The 23,864-nt window shown below is 41.4% G+C and overlaps 1 protein-coding gene across 1 annotated transcript in view; it reads left to right on the top strand.

Moving 5' to 3' along the window:
* The first annotated feature begins 23,013 nt into the window (after positions 1-23,013).
* LOC147725955 (cytochrome c oxidase assembly protein COX18, mitochondrial-like) overlaps positions 23,014-23,864 on the top strand; it is a 68,575-nt gene continuing 67,724 nt past the window's right edge. Inside the window, exon 1 of the mRNA XM_086963402.1 lies at positions 23,014-23,180. Coding sequence (XP_086819528.1) covers positions 23,014-23,180 — 167 coding nt within the window. The remainder of the gene's footprint in view (positions 23,181-23,864) is intronic.

Here is a 23,864-nt window from a genome sequence, read left to right as displayed (position 1 = left end):
CAAACGCCTACTTACATATGCCCCTTACTCCTTGATCTGTTTCTTTACTTCTTTCTTTTTCTAATTCTTGCGGCCACATGCATCAATATTGCATTTTGCGATTCCTTAATTGCGAAAAATAAGGAATCGCAATTAAGGAATCGCAAACTGCAATGCATCAAGAAATCACTATAAAAATAGCGATTTCTTAAAATTCCCTATTTGTGATTCTCTAATTGAGAATCACAATTGAGGAATACCTCCTCATCCATTCCTATGGGCCTTAAAGGCCCATAGGAATGAATGGAAAGACATTCTTAATTTGCAATTCACCATTAGAAATTCGCAAATTAAGAATGCAATTTCAAGGGTGCAGTGGTGTCCAAAGGACACCCTGTTGCACCCCTGAGATCTGCTAAGAAGTACATTTTGCACACTCACATGCCCCAAGTGCATTTTTCAAAGTTTTCGCAAATTACCATGAAGGTCAACTTCATGGTAATTTGCTCCCCTTATTTGCGAATTCGCTATTTTTTAAAGTTTGTTGCATTGAATTTAAGGAATCTAAATTTGAGATTCCTTAAATGCAATTGCAATTTAAGAAATCGCAATTTTGCGATTTCTGAAATTGCGAAAATTTCAAAAATGTTAATGCATCCCAAAAATGGAAATTGCATTCGCAAACGGCCTAATTTTGGGATGCGCACCATTTGCGAATGCAATTTCCTTTGATGCATGTGCCCATTCATTTTCTATTTTGTCTTTATTTTTTTAATTTCATTATGTCTTCCATTTTGTTTTTTTCTCTTCCTGCGTTCTGTAAAATTGTATGAGTGTTTATTTGTACCTATTTTTCGTTTTTTTAGCAGCACCTTCATGTTATTGTATCGTTGATATTTGGTGTCTTTCTGTTTCCCTCATTGTTTTTGCCGTGTGTCTTCATTATTCCTGTATCCTTATTCCTCCCCAACAACATGTTTAAAGTTGTCTTGTTGAACGTTCATGATTTTGGTCATCCCGTCAAGCATCAAAAGGTACCTTAGCATTTATCGCAACAAATTTTCATATTGCTCTTTTCAAGTAATTCATTGTAATAAACTGAATCACTTAAACTTAGACATCACTGGGTGGGTCAAGTTGCCTTTTCTCCTGCTGTTAAACACCCGGGTGCTGTTGCTATTTTATGTCGGAAATCGTTAAATATTCAACTTTTAGCAACCAAATGTGATACAAATGGACTATAGGTAATGGTTTATGCTATAATCTTTCAAAAACGAATTACTTTTTTCAATGTTTAACGCCCTGTCAAATCTGGTCCAGATTTCTGGCATAATGTTAAATTAAAATGATCTTCCAGTAGTAATCCTAACATTATTGTGGCAGGTGACTTCAATGATTGGTTAGACCCATTTTCTGATAGGAAATCTAAATGTAAATTTAAACTAGATAAATCGCATAAAACATTACAATCTGTTACTGACTCTCGTACATTCTTTGATGTATGGAAAACTTGTAATCCTGACACATATGAATTTTAATTTTTCTCGAATGTTCATCATACTATGCCTAGAATTGATTATATTTTAACCTCTACATCTTTACTTCCTTCTAACCAATCTTCTGAAATTGGTATGCTTTGTATTTCTGCTCATGTCCCTGTTTTATCTACTTTTGAATTATCCCTTAATACTACTAAACATGCTTGTTGGAGATTAAACAATTCCCTATTATCTGATCCAACTTTTATTTTGGGAGCTTTCTCTTTTATTACATTTTTTTTTCAATTTAATTAACCTACTGACACCTCCGTTGATAATAACTGGGATGCTTTTAAAGCTTCATTTAGAGACTTCACTATTGTTTATACTGCCAGGAAACAAATACTGATTAAACTCCCTATACTAATCTTCTTTACAACATATTAAGACACTTGAACATACTTACTTCACTTCTAAATCACATTCTCATTTACAAGATCTAATCAGAGGAGTTGCCCTTATGGCTAGTGCGGTCGACCTTGAATCTGGGGGACTGGGTTCAAGTCTCGCCAACGACGCTGAACATGATGTGATTCTGGGCAAATCACTTAATCTTCCCGTGCCTAACAAAAAACTGAATGTGTCCTCATGTAATGCAACTGGTGCTATATAAATCGCTCTGATACCCGATTCGGGTCAAGTTCGCGCTAAATAAAAACTCTGTAAAAAAAAAAGCTAAATCCTCCCTAAATACAATAGCTACTGATGATGCATGTAACATCCTACTCAAAATAAAATCTAAATATCATGGGGTCAAAACACAGCTGCCAAAATGTTGGCTAACTTTATAAAAGTTAAATCTGAAAAGAAAAATATTGGACTTATCCGATACCCCATACAAATACTTTATTGCACTCTGACTCTGATATTGGTAATGTTTTTTAATCTTATTATCAATCATTATATACAGAAGCTACTTACCCCTCTGAACATAATATCCAAGAATTTTTCAACAGCGTTCCTAATCCTTTATCGATGCCAGACACTATGGATATTCTTGAAAAGGACATAACTCTCCAAGAGGTTTTGGATTCTATTAAATCTTTAAAGAAATCCAAATCCCCTGGTCCTGATGGTTTCTCAATTGAGCTATTTACTTATTTCTCATCTCTTTTTGCTCCTAAATTGCCTGAATGCTTCCTTTTTATTGAAATCTGAACCTAAAGGCTCTTTCCTAGATGCTCTTATCTTTATTATTCCTAAACCAGAGAAAGAGCACACCCTTTGTAGAAATTATTATCCAAGTTCACTAATAACTATGACTGTAAAACTTGTGCTAAAATCCTTGCCTCTAGCCTTGAAGGTGTTAGTCCTTCTCTCATTAAACCTGAGCACTCTGCTTTTGTTAACGGCAGACTTGCCTCAGACAATGCTAGGATGTTCTCTAATATTCTTACATTGGAGAAAAATATCCCTCTACTCTTGCTGCATTATCACTTGATGCTGGAAAACCATTTGATCATATAAATTGGCAAATTATGTTTAGAACTCTTCAATGGTTTGGTTTTGGCTCTAAATTAATTTCCTTTATTGAGCTACTGTACTCAGAACCACATACTTATTTTACTGTCAATGGATGTTCTTCCCCTTATTTCAATTTACATGGAGGCACTAGACAGGGCTGTCCCCTTTAGCCTTTACTATATCTACTTTGTTTAGAACTTTTTCTTGAAACATATTCATTGTATTCCTTCTATAATAGGGTTTCTTTACAATTTGCTTGAAATCAAACTTTCTGCATATACGGATGATATTTTGATCTATATATTCAATTCACTGTCCTCCTTACCTCACGTTTCGCAAGAGATTGATTTATACTCTAAAACATATGGTTATAGATTAAACTTCTCTAAAACTGAAATGTTACCATTGATTTCTTTTTGCTATCAATATATGTCCTCTAGTACAAACTTTATGTGGTGTCCCTTCAAGTTTAAATACATAGGTGTCTGGTTCTCACCCTCTATCTCTCATACTCTCACTTATAACTTGAATGCCCTAAAACTTAAAATCCCAAACTTACTTAATACCTGATCTTCTCTCCTTTTATCCTGGTGGGGTAGATTGGACACTGTTAAAATGATGATAGTCCTGCATGTCCCTTTTCTACTTTCTATGCTTCCATGAAAAATTCCTAATTATTACTTTTCCCAAATTTTCTCCCTATGTACCAAATTCCTCTGGTAAATTAAAAATGCTTGTATTGTCCTAAAATGTATTAGACCTAACCAAGAAGGTGGTATCCATATTCTTAATTTTAAGTTATATCATACTGCTTTTCTAACTCGACAATTTTATTCCTGACCAGAAACGACCAGGATTCCCCTATATCTAGCTGGATTAATTTTGAACGTTCTTTGCTACATGAATTCTCTTTTAACGATGTTATTTTTGACTAATTGTACACTTCTTTTATAATCTGATCTTTATTAATCTTTTCTTGCTTCCTCTATTTGGTACAATGAATTTATTAAGTTTTGTCACAAATCATTCTATTTTAAGTACTTGAAAGTTAATCAGTTAATATCCCAAAGTTCTGTTACTCCTTTTATTGTACTACAGGAATTCTGTGACTTACCTAACTCTTGCTTACCCCAAAATTCTCAGCTTTCACATGCATTTCAATCTTTGTTACTAATATTTTTCCCCCTGATTCTATTCCTTTTATTCCTTTGACACCTGTATCCAATTGTTTGTGATTCTAATCCTAAAGCATCTCTTATATAATCTGTTATCTGCTCCTATTTCTGGTAGACTTAAATCCTCTATCGAGTTGACATTGGAGCAAGATCTTCCTGTATTGCTATCTACTTAACAGTGGGATAAACTATGGCATAAAACCTTTACTACCTCCAAAGCTGCAAAATATTAATCAATCTTCATCTTTTGTGTATAACAGAGCTGTGCTTACTCTTACTTTTATTTACAAATTTAACTCTTCTGCTTCACCTTTATGTTGGCCCTGTCCTTTCTCCAATGGTACATTATTACACCTATTATAATATTGTTTTAATGTTTTTAGTTTCACGAAATCTATTTCATCCAAATATTCAACAGTATTTAAATGTTACATCCCTCTCTCAATTCAAAATGTTTGTCTTACTACTATGGCAGATTATTTTCAAAACCATTCCTTGAAACCTGTTATTTGACCTTTTTATTGCACTTACCTTAAAGGTTATAATTACTTATTGCAAAGATCATTCTGAATGATGTCTGTAACATGGTGGGATCTTATCTGTGATCAACATAGAATATCTACTGTTTCTTCTTCATCGTTATCTCAGAAAATTGAGTCTGATTTACTATGGATACCTTTCACTGCTTTCTTATCTTCACACTCATCTTTGTTCTAACTTCCATACCTTCCTCCTTTCTTCTCCTTCTTTTTCCTTATCTTTCTTTTAATTTCTTCACCTTTTCTCCTATCTTTTCTTCTTTGTTCTTTTATCTTCCTTTTCTATCTTTTACTATAAAACGTAAAATTAATTATTGTTAGACATATATCTTATCTATTTTTCTGTATCTCGTCATTAGATTGCATATTATATTTTTTTCATCCTAATGTTAAGATTTTATTCTTTAATCTCTAAGAGTTGTATTCAACTATATTATTTTACTCTGTCTGTAATTTCTTATATTCTTCTTAATTCCAATAAAAACTTTTTTGGTTTGTGACCATGGGAGAAGTGTCAAATGCCTAAAGTTTTTTCTTCATGATAAAAAGTGCAGCGCTATGTTATTACTGCAGTTCCGACTGTCTGGAAACCTGACCTCTATGAGAAGACTGAAGTCCATTCTCATGTTTTTATTTTAATAATTTAATTTAATAAACATAAACCGTTTCCCATATTTCTTTGTTAAGAATTGTAATTTCTTATGGAAACATGTCTGTAACCCCGAGCACAGGTACTGCAGTCCTGTCAACTCACAAGGTGCTACTTTGTGTCACACATATCTGCTCTCTTTGCAGTTACCCGATGAGGAGCTGATATCACAAGGTATCAGTAAAAACAAGCTCGAAACCAGTGATTTACAGCTGTGTTTTTAATTTTTGGAGACTAAAAACACCCCACAACATTGGCACGAACCTCAGCATGCTTGTTTTTTCAGGAGGAGGAGGGATGCCAGGGGTGGGCACAGAAGTGCCTCCTATGTAGTTCTTGGCTAAAGGGCACTCCCCTTCTACAGCCACACCCCTCCTCACACGGCACATCCGGCACTCCACTCTGAACTTTTTGGATTACAGCATAAGGTCCTAGTCAACCTATATTAAATTGTATAATTAAAGATGAGTACAACTTCAATAATGGTGCACTACACAGGTGATGGGTAACGACTGTCCAGTTTAACACGGCATAAGGCCTATGGTGAGCCTTTAAAATTGATAGTGTATATCTTAGGAGAAATTGTATACTAAAGGAGATTAACATCGGTTAAAGTGTAGACTTCAGTGAAGTGAGGTTGAATTATTAGTTATTAAATCTTATAGATTTCACTGCGCCACTTCTATGACCCGTACTTGCGTCAGAACGCCCCACTCCATACATTATATCTGGTGCAGGTATAATGTAGCGCAGGGGTTTACAAAGTGACGCATCTACCTAGATGCATCACTTTGTAAATATGGTGCAACACGGCACATTGTTTATGCTGCTGGTGCGTCACAAAAAGTGACACACCGGCGGCCTAAAAGTGACGCACGGCCTCATAAACGAGGCCCTAAATGTTTTGACAAAGATGTCGGTGCCGTTGCCTGGATTGCCGATTCTACTATTGGGGAGCTTTAAAGAAGTGATAATTTCAGTACTGTGTAACAACCTTAAAATATTTCGATATATTTTTGACTCCTGTCTGCCAATTCATCTTATTTTAATTAAAAATCCTACAAATCATTAAGGATGATAAATTACTGAGTAAAGGCCAATATCAAAACTATCCTTAATTTAGCCGTGCTGCCTACAAGCAGCATAAAGGCTTGTCCACTATTTGTATCAATACTTGTCCACATGTGCAGGAAACAGCTTTGAGCTGAAATGTCCCTCTCCAAGACATTTTCATAATAAACCAGTCTCCTACAGGTGGACAATTCACAAAGTCTTTCAATGAGCGTTGTGAGAATTTTGCAAACTTGCCTGCTGAATTTATATTAGGTCTAGACCTAATTATATGAAAAACACCATTTGGGCCAAGGGAGGCAGTTCACCAATAATTCATATTTTTTCAGGAATAAAATACCATCCATTTCTGATTTCTACAATAAATATATGGAAGTGTGCTCGGACGATATTCCTTGGTGGGCAGAGTACTGAGAAAATGTTTCTGTACTCCGAACAAACTTGCTTCTATTGAACTGCTCTGAAAGGCTGATCTGCTTAAGGAATCCACCTCCTTTGATATTATCCTGCCAGGGTATCAAGATGTATTTCTTAGGACCGACAGTGGCCTACATACCTGTCTCATGGCTCGTATCTTTCAGAGCATGCAAAGGGTGTTGAAGCAGTCAGAGGTGACTGCGTAGATCTGGCGTTTCATGGTGAGTTTGGTGTCCAGGATGATGCCGAGGTTGTGGGACTGATTGTCCCGCCATTATTAGGTATGGATGCCCGCCACTTTCATGAGAGGTCCTCTGTGGTGGTCCCGCTGGGTCAGACGCTACTGCTGGTGGAGCCAGCAGAGGCTTTGCTGATGGTAATCCAGCGATATCCCTTAATAATTCAATAGGGGAACAACAGTTTAACTGGACGGGGAGGCCGCATGGGCAGCTTTCCTTCTGCTTTGCCAAACCATAAATAAGTCCCTTAATATACCAACAAACAACTTAGGAGTGACTCAGTGGCAATAGTAACCAAAATATAAATACAAATAAATATGTGCAAGACACTACTCGACCTCCACCAGACTACGGTAAAACAAATACTGGCAAACCCCAAAGTGGCAACCAGCAAGTTGCAACCTTTGTCCTAATGTGTTTACAAACATCAGATGGGGCAAGTCTACCTCTTCGAAAAAGGACCCTCACTCACCACTAGTTGGTGACATGCTTCATCATTGGGTCCCCACTGGGGTGGCCGAATGCCCCCCCAGCGTGCTACAACTCCTGATTTACAGCGGAGCGGGATAGTGATGAGTGTAACAGTGATATAACTCAAAATGTGATATTCAAATGTGAGTGCAGAATTAAAAAATACAAGGTTGAAACCCGTACAAAAGTTTTAATGAGGGCCAACCTGCATTAGGATTAAAAACGTGTATATGCGGACCAAACTAGGTTCTAAATTAGGAAACCTGTGTCCTTAGATAAAATAATACGTCAACATGTTTCTGCTGGAAAAAATGCAGGTTCGCTCAGCATTCGTCAGGACCATAACAAATAGCACTCCAGTGGTATGCACGCACTAAGGTGCACCCTCCCGTGAGGCAATTAGTGTGAAAAAGAACAGAAATTTTTTGGGGTGATATTACTCACGGATATTACCCGTGTTAGCTCACTGTAATTCACAGAAGCCAAAGTTACCTGTAGAAAAAGGGGAGAAAAAAGACATACTAACACATAATGACAAAGACCAACATTCAGTTCATTTTTGAATAATTGTTTCCATGTTTAAAGCGACATGACATTTTCACATAGCCTCTGTATATTGTAGTGCTATCAATATGATATAATAGAGAACCCTCCTTGTCAATGGTCTAGAGGGAAGGGTACCTCATTCCTTAACGAATATGTAATTAATCGCAATAAGGAAGAGGAACTATAGGTATTCATGCCACACAACTAACAGGTTAATTCAACCGCGTTTTTGCCTAAGCAACATAAAGCGGAAATATTATGACCACATCAATCGCGTGCTTAAGCGAGGATAAAAATGAAAAGAGAAAATGTAGCAGAGACATTTGGTCATCAGCAATAGCCAACCGGCATTACTAGATGGAGACAACATGGTTTGTAATTTTAGTAGTTCGATATCGCTTGGACAAAGGACAAAAGCACTCACAAGTCAAAGGAGAAGTGCTCTCATCCTGGGTTATGACGGCGCGGGATTGTTTCATGAGGTGTAAAATCTAAATGAAAAAGGAAGACTTGGTATTACCTCCCACTTGATTTCCTTCGTTTGTTAGCATCCGAAAGATAAACCGCTAGATCGCATTGCGGTCGGGTCACTTACTAGTACACACTCGACTCCCCGTGTACTACCTACGTTCAAGGATACCGTCAGCCCGTAAGTGAGTGCAGTTTCCGGGCATCAACCATTAGTATCTGAGTTGGTTCCGGTCACGTGACAGACGTGACCGAACGCAGTAGGTAGGAAGTTGTTTCTTAAAGGGGAAGTGTCCCAAAAACCCTCTTAGCGGATCACGGTTCGAATCCCCTATCAGCCAAATATGTTTAATCGCATTTTAGAATATTTAAGCGGGGACAAATACAAGGAATTAGAAATAACTTCCTGCAAAATTAATTCATCATTGAAAAAATTGGTGGAGACAACGATTAATTGATGGTAACCAAGTAAAGTAGATCAAAATACAACACACTCCTAAGTTGTTTGTTGGTATATTGATAGGGGTACAGGAGTGTCCACTCATACCCTCCCTCTCTCGTTGATATTGTTTGATTTCTGAGCAGCGTGCAGCTGTGAGGGATTTATAGTTTTGATAGTAGCAGAGTCATTTGTGTCAATCACAGAATTCAATCATGGAAGAACAAGGCCTCTCCTTTTCGAATGAAGAGGTAGATGCATTACTAGGGGACAACACCCTATTTTCTGACCCCTTATTAGCACATGTCATATCCCAGACAGGTGAGTGGGAGAAATTAAGTGACCTCAAATGTAGTCGGATCAGGGCCATTTTACATGGCACCAGAATAAAAGAGTATCTTAACAATAATGCGGCACCGAAAGGATTGTTGGTTACAAATGCCCCAAGAATGTACCTCGATGATGCAGTGTTCCGCAAGGAGTGGGCGCAGATTGCGTGGCACTGCACAACGGATTGGGTGCTACTTATAATAAAAACCGCACTACGTTTATCAGAGACTCTCCTTATTGATATCCAAACTACAGAAACTCATATCAAAGCAACCATCACTGGTTATAAGAAAAGGCTTGAGGAATTAAACAAAGAGCAGAATGAGTTTAAAGAAAATCTAGCCCAATCAAAGTCACAGAAACTACAAAAAGACCTGAAGAGCTGGTCCTATGTGTAGGTCTACCCCTACTCCTGCCCTGACTATATTTATTTATTTATTTATTTTTGCAATTTGTTAAGCGCGAACTAATACCCGTAGGCGTCTCGGCGCTAGATAAGTCACCTAATTTTCCCCAAGAGGCTCATAAAGATTGGGAGTCATTGATTAATGATCGAAAAGCCAAGTCTTCAGTCCTTTGCGAAACTGCAAAAGTGAAGGGCATATACTGATGTGCTGCGGCAAGGTATTCCATAATTTAGGTGAGGCGACTGAAAAGCGACGATCACCCCACGAAACTGTTTTAGATCGTGGGACCAGTAGTTGGTTAAGAGTGGCAGATCGAAGCTGTCTAGCCGGTTTATAAGGTATCAGCTGATCCTTAAAGTAATGTGGCCCTTGATGTAAATGTAAATGTAAATGTAAATGTGGGTGTACTTGTAAAGCGCACTGTGACTCCAAGGAGTATCCTGGCGCTGAAGACCGCTGGGGAACCCGTCCTGGTTTTCCCTGTGAGAAGGTCCCTTTCTGGGTATCTCCAAGGTGAAACCAGGCATCCCCGGCGTCTGTGGGGGGCCGTTGTAGAGATGAGGCAAGCTTAATGCCCAGAGTTGCCGAGTGTGTTCCCTGGTTAGAGTAGGCACCGAGGCGAGAATTATCGAGTCTGTTTGACCCTGGTCCACGACCCTGCCGCGTCGGGGATTAAACCCTGGTCCTGGGCCGTTCTCTGCTTACGGGTCTGCAGCCACTAACCAGTGAGCCACACCACTTGATCATGGAGTGTCTTATATACTATACAAAGTGATTTAAATTTAATCCGATTACGGATTGTCAGCCAATGGTATTTCTTGATGGTATCTGATATAGGCAAAAACGTGGGTGTTCCAGAGAGCAAGCGTGCTGCTGCGTTCTGTATTGTCTGAAGCTTATTAGTTACCCTGACCTGGGCGTTTAAAAATAGTCCATTACAATAATCAAGGGACGATAACACTAAGGAACTAGCCAGTGTTTTGGCAGCTGCATCAGGCAGAAACTGGATGATTTTTCTGATCAACCTTAATTTGTGATGGGCTGTTGCTGCTACTTTGTTCGCATGTGCCACAAAGTTGAGGTCCACATCAAAAATTACTCCCAGTTTCCTAACCTTGAGGGCTGGCCTGGGGGGGGGGGCTCCAAAAGCTGACCCACACCAGCATCAGGATACAATTCTGATGCTTCTGTGGACTCCAACACCAGTGGGTCGAGTACCGACAGCACAGGCAAGAGAGGTAGAGGTAGGGGACGCAGTAGAGGACGAGGACAGCAACATCAACAACAATACTCTTTTCAAGGTTGGCAACCTCCGTTCCCACAACAAGGTATGGCACCGTACCAGCAAAATGCCTTCCAATCACCCTTTCCCCCTATGATGGGCTGGAATCCACACTGTGTTCCACACCCACAGTTTAACACACAAACATACCTGCATCCTTTTTTAGACAGAGGCAGACGGGGCAGGGGACGACAGAAGGGCAATACCCAGGTACACTGGGAACAACCGGAGGCAGTGGGGGACAATACCCAGAGCAAGTCAGGGGACCAGAGAGCAGGCCCAAGCAGTGTGAAACCCTAATAACCAATCTCTCATCCCATATTTTAAGTGAGCTAAGAGAGATGTCCTGGAAAAAGGATTGGGTTTTATACCCGCTCCCAAACTAGACCGGTTCATACTGCAATGCGAACTGAGTGAATTTTTCAGAAAATTATGACTAAAGAGCTTCTTTGAAAACAGGGAGAATGACTCAACTGAACTGAACATAAGTGACACTGACTTTAGACTTAAGTCCTCATTTATCCCTCCACCAACCACAATTCCACCTGAAATCCTTGCTTTTGAACAAGCAATCTTTCAGGAAGTAGAGCAGTTAAATGAACCTACTCCCTTCAAAAACTTGACTGCAGCAGAATTTCAGGCCATCCAGTCTTTGAAGCAAAACAAAGGAATCGTTATCAAGAGTGCTGATAAGGGGGGGGTGGCGTGGTCCTTCAGGATAAAGTGGACTATGATAATGAGTGCAAACATTTAATGAATAATTCCACCAATTACATTCCACTTCTAGAGGACCCTACAACCGACTTACAGGATGAAATCTGTGAACTAATTTCTACAGCTGAGAGAGATGGTCTGATTTCCAAAAAAGAGGCGGATTTCCTCACGACATCGGAAAGGAGGGTGCCATATTTTTATAGATTGCCAAAAACCCACAAAAATGTGTTGTCACCCCCAGGGCGCCCCATCGTCTCGGGGATTGGTTCTCTTCTTGAACCTCTCTCCAAGTATTGCGATTTTTTTCTAAGACCGATCATACAGTGCACTAGTACTTATCTAAAGGATAAAAAGAGCCTCCTCTGCATGCTAGGAGCCATTACTATGCCGGATGAACCCTGCTTTCTTGTCACAATGGACATAGAAAGTCTCTACACCTGTATCCCACAGGATGAAACCATAAAAGATGTGAAGGAGGCTTTGGATAAAGCACCATGGGATTTCATAACATCACGTTCCTTTGTGGTGGACTGTGCCACTTTGGCTCTTAAGAGAAACTATTTTGAATATGAGGGTAAGATCTATCTCCAGGCCACGGGCACTTCAATGGCAGCACTTTTGCCCCTTCGGTGGCAGGCCTGTATGTGTTCAACTTTGAGGTCAACAATATACTGGGCCCTACTAATCCATTTTCTGCTAATATCATCTTTTGGCAACGCTATATTGATGATGTGCTGATGATTTGGAAGGGGGAAGTGCACTCATTACTCAACTTCTTTTCTTGAGTTAATACCTGTGACCAACATCTTAAATTTACACATGATTATGCGGTAGACACCATCACATTTTTGGATGTTACCATCAACAGACAGGATGACCATCTGGAGACAAAAACATACTCCAAGCCAACTGCAAAGAATAACTTGTTACATTTTACGAGTTATCATCCTCGGGCTCTGTGTGAGAACCTCCCTTACGGTCAGTATCTGCGGGTACGCCGTAATTGTAGTAACCTTTCTGACTACAAACAACAAGCAGAGGATCTAACAACGAAGTTGGAACACAGAGGATACCCTTAAAGAGTAATTAACAAGAGTCAAAAACGACCAAGGAATCAACAGAGGGACACACTTCTGGATGACCACCCCAAGACTAATAACAATGAAATCAACCTAACATGTGTAACCACATATAACCCGCTATCAAATGCTGTGAACAAATGTATTTCAAAACACTGGAAAATAATTACCAGCAACAAACACAAATGGGAGAAGCCTCTTTTTTCATATAAAAGAGCTACAAATCTGAGAGACTCTTTCGTTCACACACGTCCAAAGGATATGACAACCAGTAAACAGGATGCAACCGTTTTGAATGCATGGGGCCTACCAGCAGTGACTGGCCTTTTCCCATGTGGGAATTGCAACATAAGCCATCTCACTACCCACACAAAAACATTGAACCTGACTAACGGTCAACGATGGGAACAGCGTTGTCATACAAATTGCAATACGGCCAACGTTATTTATTTAATAACGTGTCCTTGCAGCCTACAGTACGCGGGTATGACTTCTAGGCGGATTAAGCTTAGGATAGGGGAACATCACAGCAATATCCGCTGCCGAAAATCAACAACCAAGCTGACTGCCCATTTTTTGGAAAAACAACATACCCCAAATGACATGCAGTGGACGATTCTCGAACACCTGGAAGCTGGATCAGAGACCAAGTTGTTTGAAAAAGAACAACGTTGGATTTATCGTCTAGCTACAAACCAAAACGGGCTGAACGACGGCATTCCCTGGGCATCAGTCATGAGGTGTTGACCAGACTTTATGAGTCAAACTGTTGGTCACGTAGCACTTCTCAACGTTTTGGGTGTACTTTAAGGTCTCCTACCTCACACATAGGGTGGCCCCCATTCACACACCATCTAATTAACAAACTATCTAGTCAACGCATGTGTATTTTGATGCTAAATACTCTGACTAGGGCCTTCCGACTCTGTTTGTTGAATAGATTAGCTCACCTCCCTATGTGTTACTGTGAGTATTTATTAGTACTTTCAGTGCTAACTTTTGGTCAGTTCAAACTACAAACTCAGGCCATAATGTTATTTATACTCGGATGGACTTTAGATAACAAAATTACTATAACCCTGATTTCAATGTCCGGAGTGTTGTATTTAGATCTACTTTACTTGGTTACCATCAATTAATCGTTGTCTCCACCAATTTTTTCAATGATGAATTAATTTTGCAGGAAGTTATTTCTAATTCCTTGTATTTGTCCCCGCTTAAATATTCTAAAATGCGATTAAACATATTTGGCTGACAGGGGATTCGAACCGTGATCCGCTAAGAGGGTTTTCGGGACACTTCCCCATTAAGAAAACGACTTCCTACCTACTGCCGTTCGGTCACATCTGTCACGTGAACAGAACCAACTCAGATAATAATAGTTGATGCCCGGAAACTGCACTCACTTACGGGCTGACGGTATCCCTGAACGTAGGTAGTACACGGGGAGTCGCGTGTGTACTAGTAAGTGACCCGACCGCAACGCGATCGAGCGGTTCATCTTTCTGATGCTAACAAACGAAGGAAATCAAGTGGGAGGTAATACCAAGTCTTCCTTTTTCATTTAGATTTGACACCGCGTGAAACAATCCCGAGCCGTCATAACCCAGGATAAGAGCACTTCTCCTTTGACTTGTGAGTGCTTTTGTCCTCTGTCCAAGCGATATCGAACTACTAAAATTACAAACCATGTTTTCTCCATCTAGTAACGCCGGTTGGCTATTGCTGATGACCAAATGTCTCTGCTACATTTTCCCTTTTCATTTTTATCCTCGCTTAAGCACGCGATAGATGTGGTTATAATATTTCTGCTTTATGTTGCTTAGGCAAAAACGCTGGTTGAATTAACCTGTTAGTTGTGTGGCATAAATACCTGTGGTTCCTCTTCCTTATTGCGATTAATTACATATTTGTTAAGGAATGAGGTACCCTTCCCTCTAGATCATTGACAAGGAGGGTTCTCTATTATATCATATTGATAGCACTACAATATACAGAGGCTATGTGAAAATGTCATGTCGCTTTAAACATGGAAACAATTATTCAAAAATGAACTGAATGTTGGTCTTTGTCATTATGTGTTAGTATGTCTTTTTCTCTGCTTTTTCTACAGGTAACTTTGGCTTCTGTGAATTACAGTGAGCTAACACGGGTAATATCCATGAGTAATATCACCCCAAAAAATTTCTGTTCTTTTTCACACTAATTGCCTCACGGGAGGGTGCACCTTAGTGCGTGCATACCACCGGAGTGCTATTTGTTATGGTCCTGACGAATGTTGAGCGAACCTGAATTTTTTCCAGCAGAAACATGTTGACCTATTATTTTATCTAAGGACACAGGTTTCCTAATTTAGAACCTAGTTTGGTCCGCATATACACGTTTTTAATCCTAATACAGGTTGACCCTCATTAAAAATTTTGTACGGGTTTCAACCTTGTATTTTTTAATTCTGCACTCACATTTGAATATCACATTTTGAGTTATATTACTGTTACACTCATCACTATCCCACTCCGCTGTAAATCAGGCGTTGTAGCACGCTGGGGGGGCATTCGGCCACCCCAGCGGGGACCCAATGATGAAGCATGTCACCAACTAGTGGTGAGTGAGGGTCCTTTTTTAAAGAGGTAGACTTGCCCCATCTGATGTTTGTAAACACATTAGGACAAAGGTTGCTACTTGCTGGTTGCCACTTTGGGGTTTGCCAGTATTTGTTTTACCGTAGTCTGGTGGAGTTCGAGTAGTGTCTAGCACATATGTATTTGTATTTCTTTTTTGGTTACTATTGCCACTGAGTCACTCCTAAGTTGTTTGTTGGTATATTGATAGGGGTACAGGAGTGTCCACTCATACCCTCCCTCTCTCGTTGATATTGTTTAAGTCCCTTAATAGCCAGGACTTTGAAGAAACTTGACCCACTGTCCATTGAGTACAGTGGATGGGCTAAAATGGACAGCTGATCATCAATCACTGTACCCAAATTGCGTGTGGTTTGCGCCAGTGGGGGTAGTTCACCCATTTCTGGCAGTCAGTGGTGAGGGCTCAGAGATCTTTATCTTTCCCCAGGATCAGAACCTCTGTCTTTCGGCCATTCAACTTTAGCCAGTTGGTGTGCATCCAGCCGGCTATGTTACGCAGCCCTACCCATAGCGATGAAACTGTGGAGGTTTCATTGGAAGATAAAGAGAAGAGAAGCTCGGTGTCATCAGCATAAGAGAAGATAGACAACCCAGCTTCTTCTGCAAAGGTCTGACATAGAGATTGAATAACACAAGGCTAAGAATCGAGCCCTGTGGTACTCCATATGGAGATGCATAGGTCTTAGAGCTAGCAGATGAGGAGAAAACCTGAAAAGTCCTTCCAGTGAGAACGTTTGTAATCCAATTCAGAGCTGAGCCGGCACTCAGATCTAGCCAAATGAGTGCCACTGTTTCCCCTTTATCCAGATGCTGACGTAATGTTTCTGTGACTCCCAAGAGTGTGGTCTCTGTGGAATACCCAGCTCTAAAGCCTGATTGAGACACATACAAGATTTTATTGGATTCCACAACTGCGTGAGCTGTTGGTTCACATGTTTTTCCAAGATCTTTGAGAAAACGGGGAGCAAAGAGATCGGGTAGAAGTTTGAAGGTTCGGCCCGGTCAGCATTTGGTCTCTTCAGAAGGGGAATAACCATTGAGTGTTTCCACTCAGCTGGAAATATAGCTTCCCTCAATGAAGCAGCTCCATAATAGGATCCAATGAGGTGGATTTTAATTTTTTTAAAATATGGACTGGGAGTGTGTTGTTACGTGAGCCTGGTTTATGCCTAATGGTTGCCAATTTGTAATTTTGAGAGTAGACACAGAATCAAAGGTCCGTGTGGCATGTTACAACCCAAAATGGGGGGTGAATTCTTTATTTGCTGTTCAGCATTAGTAGTTACCGTATTAAATTCTGCATGGATCTTTTTCAATGAAGAACTTAGCCACGTCTTCACAGTGTGCTTCATCAAGTACAGGGGGTGTTAGTTGACAGGATGCTTCAGAGAGCTCCCCAACTATTTAAAACAGCACTTTGGAGTTATTATGTGCAAATACAATAGTATTTTTCACGTATTCGGCATGGGCCACGAAGCCTAGTCCTTTCTCCAGCATCTTTCCAAGGCTTTGCATTTAGTTTTTTTGGCTTTTAACTTTTCAGTGAACCATGGAGCAGGGGGGCGATGATTATTTAATTTCTTAAGGGATGTAGGGAGGCAAGTATTCACAGATGTCGTAATCCAAGTATGCATAGTGTCTGCATCCGAAATCTTAATGGAAGGAATAACCAGAATATTGGTTGCTAAATGTGGATTTAGAGAATTAACATTCAAGTTCTTCCAATTTCTGCTCTTGATGAGAGGGTTATTTGGCAGCTGATTTATCACTACCTGAAAAACTCACCAAAAAATGGTCGGACCAAAGTAAGGGAAAGGCTGTTTGGCATGAGATCTTAGGTAAGTTTGAAAACATGAGGTCCATCAAGTGGCCCGCCCTACGGGTCGGGCCCGAATTGCAGAGTGACATATTCATGGCTTCTAGATCAGCGATCAAGGTGGCGCCAATCTTAAATATAGGTTTGTTAAAGTGAATATTAAGGGCACCCACGATGGTGAAGTTGGCTGTGTCAAGCAGAAAAGAAGCAATGATTTCTGGAAAGCTTGCTGCTCACAACCCCACTGAGCCGGGTGGGCGGTACACCAGAAACCCAGTAAGCGTGAACTGAGGTGTAAGGAGGAGTTTAAAAAAGCCAGCTTCACAACCTTCGCAGGGTAACGTCTCCCATCTACACGAGAAATCTATTTTAAAAATGATTGCAATGTCATCACCGGTTTTATCTTCTCGGTCATTTCTAACAATTGTGTAAGTTGGAGGTAAGGCCGCTGCAATGTCGGGCCCAGAGTTTTCGTGTAACCAAGTTTCCGTAAGGAAACTTGCATCTGCTTGCGATTTCTGTAAAAGGTCAAAAATATACTCTTTATACTTAGCGAGGGATCTACAGTTTAGATTAAAAAATGTAAAATCTTTAGTATGAGTCTCTATAGCCTTTCCCCCAATAGGTGGTTGCTTGCTAGAGTTCAAATTGATAGCAGTATTACACAACAGTAGCCTATTGAGTAGAGAGGTGCAAGTGAAGCTACAGCAGGGGCATGGTATGAGGGGTCTGCCAGGTTTGAAGGGAATGCAATCATCTTGCAATCTCCTCCGTAGTCCGTATAAAAAACTGGGAGAATATTTCCTTATTTCTTTAGAAAAAGGGGCAGGAGTTGTGGTCCTTGGCCCCGGTTGGGCGCGGACGGCGCAGATGGACTTGCTTTTGGCACGCCTTCGGCACACCGCCGGCACGCCTGCTGCACGTGTCCGCTGTGCGGAATGCGAGGCATAGAATTTAAATGCTCTGAGTCAGCTGGATGCTTATGTCAGCACGCCGCCTCCTCCCAGAAGTCGAAGGACCGCTGCTCCCTAAAGAAAAAACGGGCAAACCCATGGTGGACCGGGGAGCAAGTGGCAAAGATTAAGCAGGTGAGGGTAATATAAGAATGCTAAAATACATAGAACCAGAAAGAAATAGTTTTAAAAATTCAGGCAGCTAGCGCAAATGTGTCTTACTGTCTCGCGTACGCTGCACGGAGTGCGAGGCATATCATTTAAATCCTCTGAGTCAGGTGGCTGCTGACATCAGCACACCTCCTTTCCCCACCTCCTCCCGGAAGTCGAAGGACCGCTGCTCCTTCCACAACAAGCGGGCGAACCCATGGGGGACCGGGGAGCAAGTGGCAAAGATTAAGCAGGTGAGGGTAATATAGGAATGCTAAAATACAAAGAACTAGACAGAAATAGTTTTAAAAATTTAGGCAGCTAGCGCAAATGTATCTTATTGTCTCGCGTCCGCTGCACGGAGTGCTAGGCACATCATTTAAACCCTCTGAGTCAGGTGGCTGCTGACATCAGCACACCACCTCCCCCCACCTCCTCCCGGAAGTCGAAGGACCGCTGCTCCCTCCACAACAAGCGGGCGAACCAATGGTGGACCGGGGATCAAGCAGCAAAGATTTAGGAATTAAAGTTCCTATAGAAATTAACATAGGGAAACGCATTTTGGGACCCCCTTTATTCTCTGACCCGCTTGACAACAATGTATAACACACAAAACACAGGGGGTCTACCAGCTTAATTATAAAGCTGCACTGTCATGCCGAGTCCACAGGATCTCGCAGTGTATGTATCACATAAAGACAGCGTATTTCAGAAAAAAGGGGGTGAACACTACATGCATAAAAGAAACCGGCACATCATGGGTTATTCATACATGGCTGACAAATCCAAAGCAGTTAGTAAAGGGTTCCCATCAAATTGACTCAATGATCAGTCCTATCATTTGGCCAAACCCAGGTGCATATCAGGCTGGTCCCCTGATCATAGGGACATCAAACACCGCACCTTATTGCTGTTTAGGGATTTGGTTCACCAAAATAAACGAACGGTCCATGATGACTGATCTTTTGATGGTAAAGTAAACAACAGTGCAACAGAAAACTTAGTGACTTAAAATAGGATGGAATGCCCTTCTTCTGACAGCTTTATTCTGTGGACAAGACACACCTCCTAATTAAAAAACCAGAACAGTGCAAGAGAGACAGTAACAAATATCTGTCTAGTAATGGGCCAACATGTTTCTGCCTGACGGGTATTTAATCCCTTGGCATTCATCAGGGCCTCTGTTCTTATAATAGTTGCACTCCTAGTAGTGGAACAAAGAAAACACCACCATCACCAAAAGAATAAAGTATGATAAAAGTAGTTGAATACGGTACAACCTGTAACAACCGTGGACATTAACCCTCCATATCACTTTGACTACTGTGAATTCCTTAATGGTAGGGGAATGGACCTCACCTCACCTGGACCATGCTCAGGTTGTACGAGGCCCGCACTATCCGTCGGTACCTCAAACTACCTTCTGAGGCTTGGCAGAGGCTAGTTGTTTAGTTGTTGTTTGCCCTCTTGACAACAAGACAGGAGCTGAACCGAGTGAACCATTAGTTTTCAAAATTCGTGAAAATTCATCAACAATCGCCAAAGATATGGGCAAAAAAACTTTTGGGAATTGAAATAAGGTGACCACCAGTAGGCTATATATATATATATATATATATATATATATATATATATATATAAATTCCCTGAAAAAAAGATAGGTTTCAGGCAGGTTATAGTTAGGAATTAGCATTTCAAAAAACCTTAGAAATTCACTGAAAAAAAACAGGTTTCCGGGGTGTTATAGTTAGCTGGACATTTCACTAATACAAAACCATTGAAAATCCTCTGTTATAGTTAGTTCTACTAACTCTCGCACCGGCAATCCATTGGTGATGATGTCACATATTACATCATTCATGACATGGTCAGTGACATCACTGATGCCATCTCAAATGACATCACCGATGACATCACTGATGACATCATCCATGTGACAATCTGATACATCTCATCATACACTAGTGTAACCTTTCAACACTCATAAAATATGGAGTTCCATATTTGAAACCATTGACACACCAATACAAGTTTCTAAAAACCCACTCAGTGATTCCTACATCTACACATACATCTAAACACATACCTATATATTCACTCATGCATGCTAACAAAGATCCTTAGAACACTATTAAATATCGAGGGGCAAGATGGTGGCCGCTTGACCTGAGTGAGTGTCTCTCCTTGTCCCACTGGGAAGTATTATGGCGATTTGAGAGTGCGGAGGAAGAAGCTGTGTAAAAGGATCGAAGCAGAAGCACCTGCAGTTACCTTGCTCGGTACTTGTTTGGAGGACTGTATAGCAGAAATTCGAAGGTGTTTGATCTCCGAGACCAGAAGCCGTGGCTGAGGGTGGCGCGACTCTCCGTAACTCTCCTTCGGAGCCGGGCTCACCTGTGTGCTTGGAGGGTGTGGTCTGCTGCGGATCAGCGGTGTGAGGCTGCGGAGCTCGATGGTTCGAGAGAGCTAATGCCGCCTCGGAGAAATGGGGACGGCTAAAGCATCAGAAACTGCGGAGGGTTCGCCCCCGGCTCTGCGCAAGAATATGGCTATGTCTGCGCTGAAGAAGGAAAGAGCAGGTAAAATTGAAAAAACTGAGAAAGGGGGTCCTCGGACTGTAACTGCCACTGCAACTACAACTACAACGGTGAGTCTAAAGAAGGGCTCACTAAAGGGGAAGCCTGGGGAGAAGATACACCCTCCCCACCCTCCCAGTATCATTACCAGTGATATAGTTACGAATAAGGGGAAGGGGACTGCAGCTGCAGGGGGTACAGGACGAGTGAGGCCAATTAAAGTCCCTGAGATGTTCTCGGGGAAGGCTCCACTCTTGAAAAGTCCACCACAGAATGTCAGAACCCCACCAGCAGGGGGGAGCGTAACTGGGACTGGCAGAAAAACCGAAAAGGTGGGAAAAGAGGAAAATGCTACAGCTGGATTAGGAGCCTCAAAAGATACGGATATGGAAACCCGCAATGTCCAAGACAAGCTCCCATATTGCCACTTCTGAACTCCCTGTTATTGTGGACACTACCCCAGGAGAGAGTGAGGATTTTAACTTTCCGCAGATCTCGGAGACCAACGAGATCAAACAAAGTGAAGTACTTAACTTTCTAACTCCCTCTGGAGGAAAACAAGCTTTGGGAGTCAGTCAGGATGCTCTGGATGGCGATGGCTTCTTTTCGGTAGCAGAAGATTCAGAATCAACAGTGAGCTCTGCCTATCAAGATTATACCTCGGATGAAGAGAGTGGCAGCCCTCCTAACACTGGGAATACTTTAAAGAGGGTGACTCCGCGACATACTAAATGGAAGAAGGTTGCGGGACGGGAACTTATAGCTTCTGAGAGTGAGGGCTCTGAGCCCACAAATAATCTCCAATGGGACTATTCTCATGTTACTACTAGCCTTGCAGGGGCAGAGGGGTTGAGCACACAGGAAGCACCAACAGGGGCCCCCAGAGGGGAGCCGGACTCATCTCCCCCAAATTCTTTGATATATGCAATGCTGTATTACATTCAGAGCGAAGCTCGGCAAGAACACAAGAGGGCCCAACTGGCGACTATGAAAATACAGGGGGCCATTCGAAAGAACACAAAAGCTTGCTCTGAGGTTATTGCAAGGATGGCAGCCCTTGAAGAAAGGATTATTGGGCTTGAGGCTGGGCTACATGGGGCAGAAAGTAAAATCACGGCCAATGATGAAAAGTTTAATGATATAATGTGGAAGTTGGAAGAATCCGAAAATCGGGCGTGCAGAAATAACCTGCGATTGTTAGGAATTGAAGAGAAGGCCGAAGGGCAGGATATAAGAGGATTTGTGGTCAAGTGGTTTAAAGTGGCATTTCCTGAACTTTCACATTGGTGCTGGGAATTAGAGATCCAAAGAGTGCATCGATTTCCGTTTACACCTAAAAAGAACCCAGATCCTGAAGCTAAGCCACGAGCGATATTGATATTTTTTGGCAATTTCTTGTTGCGGCAGGCCATTTTTGAGAAAGCTCGCCCTGACGCGAAAAGATCTGTAGAGAGACATTCATTTTATGTACGGCCCGATTTTTGCTACACCACCGTGGAACGGAGGTGGCGTCTCCGCTCACTGATTTCTCCCTTCCAAAAGAAGGGATGTGAGGTTTATTTATTAAATCCCGCACGATTAAAAGTCATCCACCGTGGCAAGATTCGGGTATTTTCTTCAGAAATTCAAGCCGGGGACTACCTGAAAGAACTTCCTGATGATCAATAGACTTGCTGCTTTATAAACTCTGAATGTACCCTCTTAATGGCTACTGACATTGGTATATTGCAGAGGTGGCATTTATATCTCTTTTTTTCTCTTTCTTATTTTTCTGGTATTTGTCAATCCTTTTTTGATTGCTTATTTGTATATCTCTTCACTCTTAAGTTGAATGTGCTGTAGACAGGGAGCGACCACGGGCAGTTAGGGAAGCGGGAGGCATCACATGGGTCTAAGGACCCCTATTGCCTGTTTGGTGGGGGGGCTTGCCGGTTTGGTGGGGGTTGGGGAGTGGGGAGGGGGGAAAATCACGGGGGGGGGGACAGAGGGGCGGTTAGAGAAAGAGGAATCTGGCTAAATATGAGTTTGTTTATGGGAAGGTCAAATCCGAGAAATGTTTTCCTAGGGGAATGGCTAATATTCGAATAGTATCAGTCAATATCTGTGGGTTCAATGACCCAAATAAACGTCGCCGGATCAGAGAGGACCTTCGTTTCTTGCGGGCAGATGTACTCTGCCTACAAGAAACGCACATCGAGGCCAGTCGGCATACATCTTTGAAGTTTGAGGGGTTCCAGTTAGTATCCTGGACTAAATTGGAAGCTAAGACCAAGGGATTTGCCCTTCTAGCAAGAAGGGTCAGGGTGAATGTGGTTTGCTCTACAGCAGACCCGTATGGTCGCTGGGTCATTGTTCATGGTACATTTTTTAATTTGGAACTCACTTTATGTTCAATATATGGCCCTGTACAAGATTATCCCGATATATATAGATGGCTGAATCTTGAACTAGTAGGGTGGCCTGGCCCTTTGGTGGTGTGTGGGGATCTAAATATAAATATTGATAGTGACCTCATGAATCAATCTGGGGCAATATATGTGGGTCGGAAACTGAAGGTTTATAAGGCTTTACGGTATATGATGGATCTACATGGGTTGATAGATGCTTGGGCATTTTTTAGATCTAAAGTCCCTGGATTTACTTATTTTTCGGCACCTCATAAAATCTGCTCCAGATTAGACTATTTTCTCATATCTTCAGCTCTGGCCTCTAAATCTAACATCACAAGGTATCCTAGAGTGATGTCAGATCACAATCCGCTTCTGTTGGAAATTAATGTTCAATTGAGGGAGGGCAAACCGGATTCATGGACATTTAACAGGGGATTGCTTACCAATAGCCTATATCTAGAGTCTATGGTGGTTTGGATTACAAGATGTTTAGAAGAAAATATGGGCAGCACCGGGATACAAAACGACTG

The sequence above is a fragment of the Lissotriton vulgaris genome, chromosome 3_1, assembly GCF_964263255.1.
Source record: "Lissotriton vulgaris chromosome 3_1, aLisVul1.2, whole genome shotgun sequence".
In the NCBI taxonomy this organism is placed as follows: domain Eukaryota; kingdom Metazoa; phylum Chordata; class Amphibia; order Caudata; family Salamandridae; genus Lissotriton; species Lissotriton vulgaris.
The sequence above is the reverse complement of the archived record's forward strand: the minus strand, read 5'-3'. Positions and strand labels throughout refer to the sequence as shown.